The 14,806-nt window shown below is 39.7% G+C and overlaps 1 protein-coding gene across 1 annotated transcript in view; it reads right to left on the bottom strand.

Moving 5' to 3' along the window:
* Nucleotides 1–309: 309 nt before the first annotated feature.
* TM7SF3 (transmembrane 7 superfamily member 3) overlaps nt 310–14,806 on the bottom strand; it is a 176,702-nt gene continuing 162,205 nt past the window's right edge. Inside the window, exons 9-12 of the mRNA XM_086920209.1 lie at nt 12,987–13,139; nt 9,682–9,779; nt 7,987–8,149; nt 310–3,376 (exon numbers count right to left, since the gene is read on the bottom strand). Of these exons, the coding sequence (XP_086776335.1) occupies nt 3,111–3,376; nt 7,987–8,149; nt 9,682–9,779; nt 12,987–13,139 (680 nt within the window). The 3' untranslated portion in view covers nt 310–3,110. The remainder of the gene's footprint in view (nt 3,377–7,986; nt 8,150–9,681; nt 9,780–12,986; nt 13,140–14,806) is intronic.

Genomic DNA, 14,806 nt, shown 5'->3' with positions numbered 1-14,806 from the left:
GATAGAAAGTGCTTTTTAAAATATTTTGACTCTAAGAAGAAAAAAACGGTCCAGCACAAAGTTTGATCTTTGATCTGTGAAGAAAACTTACCTGAATCAATTATTTGTGATCATTAAGTGACACATGATTTCAATGTGTACTTTACGCTGTGTGGAAAAAGTTTCTTTATTTTTCAAGTCTACATTCAATGTTCCTTTGACCTGTATTACGAATTCTACTACTTGACTCTGGTGACCAGATTAGGCATGTGGGAGATTGTAAGACCCAAACCTAGAACGCATATAAAGGAAATAAAGACGTCACAATAGTTGATTTGTCAATCTCACATTTTTAATATAAAAAGGAGATTCAGCATACAAAAATGTGTCTGCAGGGCTCGAGTTTTAGGGTGTTTTACAGCATTTACATTCAATAGAGGATGAGACACAAAAAAGTAACATGTGATAACAGTGGTTATAGACAAACTAAGTGAATCACTTTCAGACAGACATGGAAACCAAATCTTTCAGTGCTAGGAACAAAAACGGTCAACATCTTTGCAGCAATACCTTTACAGAATCATGAAGGTCTCAGAAGTACATCTATATTAAACTTTGCACAAATGTCGTCTCTTAAACTGGAAGTCATACAAAACAATTTGCTGAAACATGATTGTTGATAAATTCATTATACAGAATATTTATATATTTTTAAATCTTTTTATTAAACATATGTGGCACAGTTCTTTTCAGGTTCATCACGATTGGTAAATACGTATCGACAAACAGTACAAATCGTATGTTAGGATCATCGTATCTTCATACACATGTTGCGCTTGTACAGAATATTTTTGAACACGCATGAAACATTTTAACAAGATTTACTTTTAACAAAACAGTAATATTGCCCATGATCACTCAGCATGTTCATGAAAGCCAGCGACAGTGTGTCCTACAGTGCCAATGTACTGCTTGAAAGGACAAAGGCTTTTCTTCTACTCGTGAACAAGGAGTTTCATTTCGAGAAAGAGATGGGGTTTTGAAAACATGTTCCCAACAGTCAGAAAATGTATCTTCTCGTCTTTGGCACCAGGATCTATAGAAACACCTTTAGAAAGTGTTATTTAAAGGTTTGTATAAAGTATAACCTGTAAAGTGTGTAAACCGCATTGTAATCTGCACTAAGTGGTTTGAAAAGAACATGTGGACTTTGAAATGCCTGTGAAGTCAGCTACAAAGGCAGAGACTGCTTAATAATGCTATATGACTGCATAATAATAAATGCCCGACCGACTGCACAATAATATTGCATGCCTGGGCAGGCAATGTATGGATGCAAATAATTTGATTTATCAAATTGTACTGATTGCACAGCTTAGGAAATGAACGCCTTAATGCTCTGCAACAATTATTTTCTCCATAGATGATGAATGAGCTTTTCAACCTCTGGTAAATTATTTCATCACAGATGTTGAAAAGCAGCAAACTGGTCTTGGTTACTTAAGCTACTGATGGCATTTCAATACATTGTTCATATCCATACTCCCTGTGAAAACAAAGTCGATGAAAATCTAAGGCACAACATTTAAGCCAGAATGTGGTTTTGCGCAACAGCATGTAAATGACATACCTTTATAATCTTATGTATTACCTGAGAAAGCTGCTCTGGAGAGAAGTCTACCCAGGCGAGCTGTATACCGAATAATACAGCCTTTGCAGAACCAGCAATTCAACTGGCCAAACTTTAGGAGAAAAACGGGACAAGAATGCTCTTTTCCAGCACAGTATTACAATGAAGAAGAAGAAAGTCACAGAAAACCAGTGCACAGATGATCGGGTTCCTCAACCGAAGGATTTGTATGGCATCAAAAAACGGATCAATGTATTTGTTTTGCAGATACCTGGACTAAAAGGCAAATGACAAAAGGAAAAGGCTGCTCGAAAACACATTCTGCACGGGACAGTGTATAGAAAGAGTACAGAACAGAACAACATTCTTGAGGTTGACTGAGGAGTGCTTTTTCTTGGCCCTTCCATAGGGATTTTGCTTTCACATCATTTGTCTATGTAACAAAAAAAGTATTACAAATCTAGAAAGAATAGGTGAGTGATACGTAAATAGGAAGGGTCAATGTCAACAAATATTACATGAACGAAAATGCAACAGTAAGCCATCAGAAAAAGAAAAACTTAAAAAATGTATTTAGCTTAGTGTATTTTGATCTAAAAAGGAGAAAATAATTGCGCAGTTAATTTTTTTATTACACTATAAAATAGTGACAATATTATAAAAATAAAACGTAATGCATGAGTTGCACAAACATGCAGAATTACAACATTTTGACAGACCAGGGAAGAAGAGTCATTTACACCACCAACTCTGTAATCCGGCTTCATTAGAGTAAGCTTGATAACGCATGTGTGTACAATTTTAACAAAGGTTTGACTGGTGTATGCAAGGATTTGTGGTCCCCAAAGAAAACTCACACAATCCAGTCTAGATTTTGTTAGCACTCTGTGAAAGGTAGTACCCAGAAAAGATAAAGTTGTTTGGGTTACTTTAAAGTGGCCTCAAAAAAGTGGCAGTGAATAATACACAGAAAGAGCTAAATTTGGGATTCTTAATCACGACACCCAATGTGTGAAACAGCAATGCAGATCTATAGCTGGTACAATAAATCAACATTTTAGTTCGCGCTTTCTTAAAAAAGGTCACACATTATATAAGCTATGCTCACCAATTAAAATACATTTATTTGGTTTATCTAACCCTACTTCAAGCATTTTTAATGTAGGAGTCATTGAATACCTAAAGGGTGTATGACATGAAAAATGGTGTAACATTCCGTTTCGAAATCCCAACTCTGACAAAACATTACTTCCTCTTGCTGGTCAATAGGACTCATGTCTTACCAAAGACATCTTTTTTGCTGGTGTAAAATTCGACCAATTACCATGATTCTTCAGTTTTAACAAAACACATATACATCACATCAATAATCACCATTTCAGAGACTACAAACATCTCTGGCTTTAAGGAGATAATGCCAACAACACATTTTGGGTATCACCATTATTTGTTCTGCAAGTTCTGCACTCATACAAGGTAAATTAACACACCGTAGACTTGTTTAGTCATAGAGTAGTGGTGTTCTCTCTCCAATTGACTGCTTTTTTCTGAACAGGTCTCTGAACCGGTTAAGGTGGCCCTGCAATCTCGCTTTTAGGGGTGGAATGTGGTGACTTGGATCCAGGATGTTTGTTTTCCTGCGCTCCCTGTCCCGCTTCCATACAAGGTATGGGTGTGGCGGGAATGGATGTCTTTTCTTCTCTCGGTGATACTGAGTTAGTGCTCCACTCACGATCAAGATCATCCACACAGTAATGATGATAAAATCTAGAACAGACAACAAATCAAGAAGCAACTTAGCTCTGAAAACAAGCACTTTGATTACTCTTATGGTTTAAAATGTGATCAAGAAAGGTCAGTCACTACAGGGGTTGACTGCACATGAATGAAAGGATTTGGGTCATAAGGCATGCGGGTGTACTTCATTTTCAAGTTGTATTTACAGTTGAGGTTAACCCTCCTGGTTTATTTGTGGTCTGGGCTAAGAAAGGTTTCATGCTGGAATCACTGAACATGCGTGTTAATCTGTAGAAACTCCCTACTCTGCGACAAATGGGGACAAGAGATCGACCAGCCTATGTACTCACCGACCTCCTCTCCATCCTGGTCACTACCCACAGCCTCCTTTCGGCAGAACCTGTAACTATTTAGTCAGTTATTAGAGTCCGTAACCACCCTCTCTGGCTAAGTACTCGCTGACTTTAGTCGATACTGGTGTCCATCTGTGTGCCACCATCCCGCAGTGTATGCGACCCTTCCACTCTGTCAATGGGTCGATGCCTCCTCATCCAGGCTCGTGCAGTTGGGAAGGACCCCCAGAACCACCGTTACTCCATGTAGCATGCACTCCCATTCCTGGCAGTCATCTTCCAAGCATTAAGCTGTTCAAACCTCTCATTCGCCCAATTCTGCCCAGGCCCATTCAGCCAAGTCCTTAGAACATGCCAGTATTGTGGGTCCCAGAGGGGTCATCCAGTGGACGGCAACAATGCGCTTGGCCAGTAGCAGATCCAGCGGTGCAAATCCATAGCAGCCTTCCTGTCTTTGTGGCTTGGGATAAGTATGAGCAGGCAGTGCTTGGCTGTTGTCTCAAGTGACCTCAAGTTGGACTCTAGTTGTCTAGCTGTCCATTGCAGGCAACAAACTACCCCTGGCCAAAAACTGGGCTATCTTGCTACATCCGCAGATCATAAGGGTGAATCCTTCTCCTCCCTTCTTAACTCTCAGCAGGACTGAAATTTTTTTAACCAGCTTATTGCGATCTTTCCCTCACTGCACTATACAATAATCTGCTTGCAAGGTTTTCGTTTAAAGACCCCATATCCAAATCGTTGGGAGAACACTTCACTTTAAAGTACAAAACATTTTTGGCTGAATCAAAAGGTGCTCTTTATTCTTTTCTTACTGACCTATCTTGATTAAACCCCCTCTACTTCTAGAATACTGCTTAGCTAATAATGAATGAAAATATGTTAACTACTAGTTATAGGCTGGGTTTAACAAAGACCAAATATGGGTAAACTGGTTAAAATGCCATATGTTTTGTAAGTGTTTATAAGTTGAAAATTTTATTTTTATCAGGATCCACTAACAATTTTGTCATGGGCTAGTTATGTTAAAAGGAGTACCACTTTGGGTGTATCGCTAGCACCCAACACAGTCCAATAAGCAACAGGCAAAATCATGTAGAATACAAGTCAGAAGTAGAATGGAAGAGATGGTAAAGAGGGCATTACTTATGGAGAGGGCTGGTCTAAAGGAATTTAGAGTATGAAGGCAGTCAAAGGTCCCTGTTCAGAGGCTTAGATACCGTTTAACACAGATTTCCAAAATGGCTACTTTCCAAATGGATAACCAACGTACTTACTCCCCTTTATGCATGTGAAGGTGAGCAGTCAAGTGTGACTGCAAGGGGTGGTAGAGGGTTAAAGAATCAGACAGCGGTATGAAATAAGTAATTATTCTCAATTAACTCAATGTCCAGTTAAAGTGTAAAATCAATAGGTCTTATTTACACAAATGGAAGTAGGGCATTTAAAATAAGGAAAACCACAACGTCTCAATGGTCCTAGCATCGTCTGAGGATGATATGAACCCCCACTCACAATTTTAGTGCTTACATTGTAAGGCACAACTGTTTAAAGAAAATAGAGTTCTATTAACCAATGTGGGCTTGTTCGGGTGCGCTCTGAAACTCTGTTAGCAACTGGGACACACGTTTTACTATGGTAGTATTTACAAGTTTTAGTCAATGGAGCAATGAAACCAAGCGGCATCCTTGTTTTCACCTTCCCTGGGGAACGTGAAAATAGGGATACTTGTAGAATATCAGATCTGGGCAGGGCTCTCTTAGTGAAGCATGTACTCAATGCTTGGCCTGGGGAGACAGGGTGACCCTCTCTTCTCTTCTCCCTCCCGCAGTGTTTGATCTAGCCAAATGGAATGCTCCAACTTGTGTGTGATGACATGCATCTGCCCTTTTTTTTGCAGTCCTGGGGCAAGGAAAGAAATCCTTCAGTAGGTTTGAGCCTAAAGTTTGAGAATTGTCCAAAATGTTCCAAATATTAAGGATGCATATGTCATAAAAAGTAACAATTCAAAACGTAGGGGTGTTTCCATGCAAGTCACAGTATAGATATAGGGTGCTAATGGACAGTTTTCCAAGGATCATTATCTTGTTAAAGGGGCAACTGAGCTCCGGAGGTCTGTGTGTTGGTCACTGGACCCAAAGGAAGAAGAGTTGCTATCCTACCGGGTTTCCACTACAATGTTTTTGTAAGGTGGAAGAAGGGGTGGCAAGAGGGTTTAAATCAACTGGATTTGTGCACTCTTCAAGTGTATTTTCCCTCAGGGGTACTAAACTTAAAGGCCTCAAATCTTCCGAACAGCTGGTTGCAGTCAGCTGAGAGGGACACCTATGTCCAAGAACACAACTGGATCTATATGTTTAGCGCCTGGAACACGAAATCTGATAGATAGAATTGGAATCCAACAGCAAAGTCTAAGCAAAACATTTCCATAATTCTAAGGGCTGAGATGATATTTAAATGGTTCTGGAATTACAGTGATTAGCCTCAGCAACTGGTAAACTATTGTACAATCTAGGGTATGGATGAAATGCCATTGGTTTTTTGAGCATCTGTATCACAACATAGGCAGCCCGCAAGAGAAACACAGTTTAGTTATGTGGCCAGACGACAACAATGCAGGCTCACTGCACTTGCAGTCCTGAAATGTTCTTGGCAGGTCATCAGCTCTCAAGGTGCTGCACAGGACCGTGGCTTGTTTCTTCCGCAAACACAACCCACCAAGCTCGGTCAATCCAAAGGCCTTTGTCATTAAGGTCAAAGACCTTTTCACATTCAATAATTCAATTCTTGAAGAGTGTGGAAAAACAAGTCACCATTGTGTCCTATGCGGACATGCAGCTTGTTGTCACTTTATTCCAAAACTCAGAAGATACAGTCAGTCATCTAGTTCTCTTCCTGTTTGGGGGATCTTGAGACCTAATCAAGAAATTGCCCTAAGCTGAACAGCAGTAAAACTGAGGTCCTGGCTGTAGGGAGGTCCCCTTCCATCTGGTCCTCAGCATGGTGGCCACCGACTCTGGATTTTACACCCATTCCTAAGGAGGAAGATAACAATCTAGGACTTTTGCTGGACCCTAAACTCTTCTTTGAGACCCAAACTAGAAAGGTTACAGGGAAATAAATGTTTTGGAACCCTCAAAATGTTGAGGAAAACTCTGGACATTCTCCCTATTTCAACCAGAAAAACCCTGGTTCACACTCTTGTAATATCCCAGTTGGACTATGGAAATGTAACTTATCTTGGAGCAAAAAAAAATATATATCTCCATTGGCTACAACGCATTCAGAATGCAGAAGTATTCCTAGTTCTCGACTTACCTAGGAGGACCTCCTCTGTGAAAGCCCTGGACTCTCTGCATTGGCTGCCTGTCAATAAAATCTTTTTGAAGCCCTGTGCTTTTGCCACTGCAGGGCAAAGGACCCAGCTATCATCATGATCTTCTTGTCCCCCATAATCTGCCACTGTTTTGAGACTATGTGGAAGACTGGAGAAGCCGAATAGTTTTAGAATGGATACTTGTTCTTTGTCACTGGTAACAAATAGCTCCTCGTATTCACCAGTGTTTCGTCTGTCCTACGTTGTTGAAAGTTAATTAGCAGGCTACTGATATCCAGTTAACTGGACAATTAGGTAGTTAGCATAATTTCCAACACCTAAATCCAGACATTGGTCTAACAAACGTCAGTATTGCTTTTTGTTGGGTGCGTGCTGGATGCTCAAAGTTTAAGTAACACATCTTAAAATACCTTCTAAAACAGTTTGTAACTTCAGTCTGTTCATGCATCAGAGGAAGCCCCTTTACCTCAAATTTGCTAAACTTAGTGAGGTACTGCATGACTCCGACTCAAGCAGCACACACCATGGTCTTAAAGGTTTTCTACAGGAGACCCCTTGCTACACAAAATGTTGACTAAGTGAATGACCACATTTTTATAATCATAACCACCTTAATAGAAGATTGTTAAAAAAAACACAGTTACGAAGGTTAACATTTTTATGAGCTCAACCAGGTCAGTAACTAATCATCAAAATAATAATCATCAACTTTTCTGAATGTTGGAAGGAAGGGGGCAATAGGAATTTAGGTTGCCCCAGATCACAACTATGTGATCTAGAACCAGGAAGAAGAGTTCGCCACATGTCGCAGAGAGCAATTCAAAAGACCACTTCACCACAGCCTGGTTCTCCATATAACAAAATACAGTGCTGTTTTACTTAGCACCCTCCCCCTGATCCACACACACAGAATACCAGCCCTTTATTACCAATAGTAGGGGTACACTTACCATTTTTCTGGAAAGGCACATTCGTGTAGGCTCTACTGAAGTCACTATTAAGCGCCCTCTTGAGTATGTTTAACGTGATATAAGTAAGGCTTGTATACAGGTAACTGTCAATTGCTAAAATCACCACGTAGGATCCTATTATTACACAAGTCAATATGTTCAACTGGAAAAAAAGAAAAGTCACCAAAATATTAGTACCAGCCAATTTTAAATCACAATGTACATTTATCCACCCCACTACTTTACTCTATAATATTTTTGAGTAGATTCCCAAAATAAAAATTGAAAAAGCCAATATGTGACATTTTGTGGCATAAAGCATCAATGTGTTACCTACGAAAGTCAAGTTTATTCTTGTTCCTCGTATTGAATTGTGTCACCCAGTGGTATATATATTAGATGTAGTTAAAAAAATTCCAATTAGGAACCCACACCCTGCCCTCCACACAGTACACAGTGTTTACACATAGTATATATATTGGTCGTATTGAAGGACCAAGAACAAACTACAGGGTTTCCTCATTTTTTTTTCTCACTGCACTTGCTCCCCTCCCTGTGAATAGAACCAGGGGAACCTTCCAACTTTACTTTTTGGTTACCTACGAAAAAGACAGCCAGATTTAAATATATGCCAGCGCTCAGAGTGTGTTAACTAGTTGACACAGTAATTGATCCATGCCACTGTTCAGATAATACTATAATCATTATGTGTGGCATGTATAGAAGCAAACTGTGAGCAGAAAGACAGGAGGCATGAAATGTTGGTAGATTAAATGTGTTGGTCTCCATGTGCCTTGCGCTTGCCATCTACTGCTCTCATATTACACATCTTTTTTGGGTGTTTTTATTGCACAGCACGCAGTGGCTTTAAGATCCTGTATTTTACAGGCCAATAATATTACTTAATTGATATCAAGTAATACTAGTGAAACTAGTGAATAGGGAGGGCTAGTCATAGGCCAACAACCTCCCCTAAAGATAATTCATCTTTTAAGTATCACAAAGCATTTAGGTACTGACTGAAATCAAAACAAATCCGAAACCTTTCCAGCCTGCCAAAACCTCGTGAATTGCAGTCGCCTGAGTCCTGGCAGCAGGAAGTCCCGCCTGTGCGTCAAAAAACTCATACTGACTCTTACTCTCACATCAGTTATCACTGATGTATCAAATATGCTGCACGGCGGCCGTGTCGGGTGAATCCTATATGTTACATTGTTAATTTCAGTAGCAAGCAACGTGATCTGTGGACTCTGAGCCAGCGCGCTGCAATTCCAGCTTGTTCTTAAGCAACATACTAGCTCTCCGCCTTGACGGCAGAGTGATGCGTACTACCACACGGAAATGCGTTAGTCTAATGCCGGATGTGGAAACTTGGCAGAGCTGTATTAGGCACCATACTCTTATGCCTCCCAGTGTGCCCTCACAATCGCAGCTAAGCTACTTTTTTTTTTTTTACTACACTTCGACTACTGGAGTACCCCTCCCCCCCTCTTTAGCTCCCCAAGGAAATATAACAATCAAATAAGGTCCTCACACTCACATTATCAGTCTATGTGATGTCACCAATCAATGATAGTTAAACACTAGAGGTTCCCAAGGATGTTCATAGTAAGCGTGTTACAAGACCAAAAAAACACAAAACGAACACACACCCTCCTCGGTATGCAATACAAACTTAACATAAAAAGTACTTACAACTCTTGGACAAGCAAGAAGAAGAACGGGGATCAATACAGCTATGCAGGAAAAGGTCACCCAAAATACACTATCGTTACGGAAGGTATTGTAATCTCCTAGGGAAAAAAGTAACTTTAAATTAGATTTTGCTATGACTGGAAACAAAACAGTTCTTAAAGAGGTTCAGATTGATTGGATGAGTTAAAAGGAAAAACATACCTTTATGGCAATGGATATGCTTGCAACCAAGGGAATCTCACTATTCACAATCCCAGGGTACCCTGTGACCTAGTAGCCCAACAACCTATTGCCTCCTAATCTATTCGTTCGCTCTCAAATAACTAGGTATACAGACATGAAGTACAGGTTCGCCTGTCTCTTGTGTGCACTCCCCAGCCATCCTTCTATGGCTCCAGCACTGGAGGCACCCAGTACGATCATTTTTGTTGGCACTGCCCAGAGACGAACTCTACGGATTGCTTCAATGCCACCCTCCATCACTGCCCCTCATCTCTCCCAAGTCACTCTCTCACATGTATTTCATTTAATTTAGGACTACTCATGCCGTTTTTCAGAGTACTTTACATTACACACACATTTATAGAAAGATAATGAATCATACGTTTGTAAATCCGTGTATAGAAAATATCATATAAGGCAATGAGGACTACAAGGTGTAGGAGTCACACGTCATCCATACTTGGAAGGCAGTATATTTAAGAGTGCTTGGTCTGGAGAATCATAAACCCAGGATTCAAAACGAGACTCTGTAGTTGGTGCTTGCTTTACTGATATGAATTTATATCCACTCAAAAGAACTCATTTCAGCAACATTAGGATAATGAAAGTCTCGGAAAAAACATAGCTTCTGATCTATACATTGCAGTTTGCATGCAGCTCTTTGATTACTGTTCATAGCTCACTGTTATCTTAGGACTAACTTATGAACTGCAAGAAGCAAACGGATCTCAGTGACAAACAGTAACCCACTAGGCTGTCTACTTAAAATACAGTTCTGTGATGCACAATGTACCCGTTCTTTGCAGCAGACATATTAATTCTCTGTACTAATTTAGGATAAGTCTAAATTTTACCCTAGACAAAACTCTGCTCTCTCTCTCTCCAGCAGGTACATTAAGCACCAGAGTTATCTTGACATATTTTGCCTGAAAATTGCTGGGCATACAAGGAAATCATAACTCTCACAAGAGGGGAGAGGTTCAACAAAATTCTCCACTACCCCGAACCCCCTAATGTAACATGCAAACAAAGAGGGGTAGGGAGAATGAAACAACCGACGCAGACAAGAGCATAAGTGTATAGTGACAAAACTAATATGTTTTGAAAACTGCCCTCACTCACACAAATGTGTGTGACATGCTTCATCATCTGGTCTGCTTACAAAACGCCCTGGCGTAGCCACGCACAGGACGGAGCATAGGGGAGGGGAAACAAAAACATACACAAAACACAAACGTGACGGAACAGTGATAACACAGTGAATATCACCCTGTGACTGGGTATCGTGATAGAACAAAGTGCAGCATAAGAAAGTGCTTTAAAATTGGCTCATGGATACCTTCAGGACCTTTATTCGTAGGTTCCACGACCAGGATTAAAATAGTGAAGGATAGTCAGTGTTTAAAGAGAATGTAAAGTTCCCAAAACACTCCTCCTTAGACTGCTAGTGCATACAAGGAACTCTGCAACCCATGCTTTTAAACCCATTGCAAAGCACAGTACTCCCTCCCTCCCCCAAGCTCAGGGCAGTGGTACCGGTCGCACCGCCCTAAAGAGGGCCCTGCATTCATACACAATCAGTACTTTAATTATGTTAAAACTATCACATTTGTTCTTTTTTGTTTTACTAAGTTTATTCATTTTTTTGTTTTTTAATTTGATATAAAATACACAGAAGATATATGTATCCTACACCTGCAAGAATCCTCAATCCAAACTTGCCCAGTTTTACATGTTAAATTTAAACTGTTTCCAAATTTTTGGGAATATATTTAATTACATGCACATCCTAAACATTCCCTTGTGATCTTGGTGATTACAGCTACACAATATGTTCTTATTTCATTCCTTACCATGCTATGTATCCTAAAGCATATGCTATAGCCAGGAGGACCAATCCATTACTAACACAACATTCTCTCATTCATGTAATCTCATTTATTTAGTTCTCATCAATTTCAACCAATTAGAAACATTAACAAGAATATAGAAGATATGTTATTAAAGCAAAAATGCAAAAACTTTGTAAAACAAAAATATGTAATTATTTTAGGCCCTGGTGAAGTCCTTATAGGGGATGAAACACATTAACTGGATCTGCCAAAATATTATTGGTAACTGGCTTGTAATAAAGAACATTTTGAAAAAATTCCATAGCTTGAAGAAAAATTACCAACAAAAAGAAAGACTTTGATTATGAATTTTGGATCTAAAGTGATTACAACTATATACAAGAAATCATGAGCATGGGAATGAACTAATAGATAGTATGGTTCCCTCCTACTAAAAAGCGATCATGACAAATTATCTGACCATGTTCTCCACTTTCTTGGTGTAAAATGCCTGCCAGCTATGGCAGGAAGATATAATTGTCAGATGAACTTCATTCCCTATTAAACAGATTCCACACCGGAGGAAAATTGTACTCTGCAGTGAACCACCCTACACAAATGCCCCACTAAAAAAATCTGACATAGGTACCCAACCCAAAAGACAGACTTCCGTCTCAAGACTCCTAAATTATGTAGTTCTCTCAATCCATGTGACTTCATTTTATTGGCTGTACCAGCATTGTCTGCACTTTCTAAGCAATGAACTTCGTTATTACCTTCTTCATTATTGAAGGAGGTGGTAATTCCAGGCATAGTATAGTATGCCATTCATTCTAAAGATCCCTTTCATTCACAGCAGTAAACATCCCCTTCCTTGTTTCATGCTACTTATTTCTGTTGCCATGCCTCAGCCAGTAGTATACAGTTCATGGATTGCCTGCTGTCACATTGTCTTTGGCTCAGTGATGATCCACTTCTATCACCATCAAGTACTCTCCTACTGGTCTGTGCTTTTGCCCACAACTTCTTCCAGCTATATGGGTATACTTGGAGGGTGCCACACAAAATTACTATTTTAGTTTCTTCTGTTAAGAAATGTGCACAGGTCCATTAGCTTACTTATTTTTAGCACCTAAGGTGATCGTGACTTTTACCAATTTATGTCATGATTGTCAAATTTCATGCATTTCCGAGACGTATGACATAGTATAGTTAACCAATAATCAGAAGATGGTGTTGATTGTTTAATACCTAGAGGCGTAAAGAAGATGATGGATGAGACGAGGAACCCAAGCACTAGTCCAACAATCAGTATACACATCATCACAAAGCCGCATCTCCACCAGTAGGCCACCAAAAGAATTCCCCCAGCAATTCCGGATATCGTTGTTAGAAGTAAACGTACTGCAAGAAAAATCATGAAAAGAGACAGTGAACAGAGCTCCATACTCCTTTGGTTCCAAAAAAACTACCTTTTACTAGGAAGGATTAAAAGGACAATACTGTTTTGCTGTAAACATTACATTTATTAAACAATAGCATTGCATCAGAGGTATTCAACTTGGTTCCAAGAGCCAAATCAATATCATAATTTTAGCGCAACCACTGTCAATGTAAAGTGGTTCATTTAGCTTAAGAGTGTCCCCCGTACGCTCAGGACAGGATCCATGCAAGATTTTCAGGAAAACCGCAGTCTATCTGAATTAATTTTACTAGAACTCATAGGGGTGTATTTACTAAGATCTAATTAGCACTGTGTTTGCGTTACAATTGTGATACAAATCGATACAATTTTTTAAAAATTGCAGATCTACTTTTCAGTGCAAAGCGTACTTAAAAGTAGCGCAAAGCATCGCATAGGGGGCATTCCCTGGGTGGTGATGCACACGCACCTGTAGAACATTGCAAGGCCAGATCATGATAAGTCGGTCACCTAACAAAACAATGTAGCAGACAACCCCCCAGTCGTGTGTATGGCTGTCCGTGGAAAGAACGATTTGTTCTTTCCAAGGACATGGTCTGGCCTTGCGATGTTCCACAGGAACGGGTGCTTACGTTAACGGTTATCATATGTTTATTTGAGCAAGGACGTCACTACGGTTAACTTACATGAGTTCCCATAAAAATTAGCATCCGAATGTTGGGACTGCGTTGTAGTGACCAAGACCAACGGGATACGGGTTTATTACTGTTATTTGGGGACATTTTATAGCTTTACACTCGCCATCAGCTTTTGTGAATTGTAATCTGAATTTAGGATAGTTGTGAGTGCTTATCAAAATACTCGTATGGATTGCCCATTGTGCCTTGGACCTTCGGCCTTGGACCTTCGGCCTACAATACTGCTATTGTGCCTTGAGAAAGTCTGAATACAGATTTGTACAGACTAATCACGTGTTGGCTTCAGTAATTGCTGGGAATTTCATTAACAACAATAAAAAGAATTTGTCAACGGATGGTGTTTGTGGATTACCTCTGAAAACCTCTACATGATTGGAATGTATGACACTCACTTTAGGATTTGAGCATTTTTTGTTATGATAAATATCCAATATACGTATTTTAGATTCATTGTAACTAATAAGGGTGTGCTGCAACAGCTTCTTCGTATACATACAAAAGTGCCTTGTGTGAATCTTGTCACGCTGGATTTGCATCAGATACAATGCGTTTACTTTAAGCTTATATGAAATAAATCATAGGCACATGCCATGTGCTAAACTGATTTCTTATGAAGAACAGAAAGCAAGGGAAACTGATACAGAAAGATACAATCTTGGTAACAAACAGCAGGGGGCTAGGCCAGATCAGGCTTCTGGAAATGGGCAATGTGGACCATTAAAAAGTAAAGAAGCAGCAGTTAAATAACGGATTCCATGTCTTCCAGAGACTGCTGGTTGAGTGTACAATTACAATGTATTTATGGTCAAACGTTCACCCTGATTTACATAAAATAATGGTAGTGATGTATTCAGCTAATTTCAGAAAAAGATTATTGCCACATGTAACTCTCACTAGTGTGCACTAAAAATGTAGGAAGCCACTCCTAAACATGTCGGAAACCAGTCAAG

The sequence above is a fragment of the Lissotriton vulgaris genome, chromosome 1_1, assembly GCF_964263255.1.
Source record: "Lissotriton vulgaris chromosome 1_1, aLisVul1.2, whole genome shotgun sequence".
In the NCBI taxonomy this organism is placed as follows: Eukaryota; Metazoa; Chordata; class Amphibia; order Caudata; family Salamandridae; genus Lissotriton; species Lissotriton vulgaris.
This window is presented reverse-complemented; position numbering and strand designations above follow the sequence as displayed.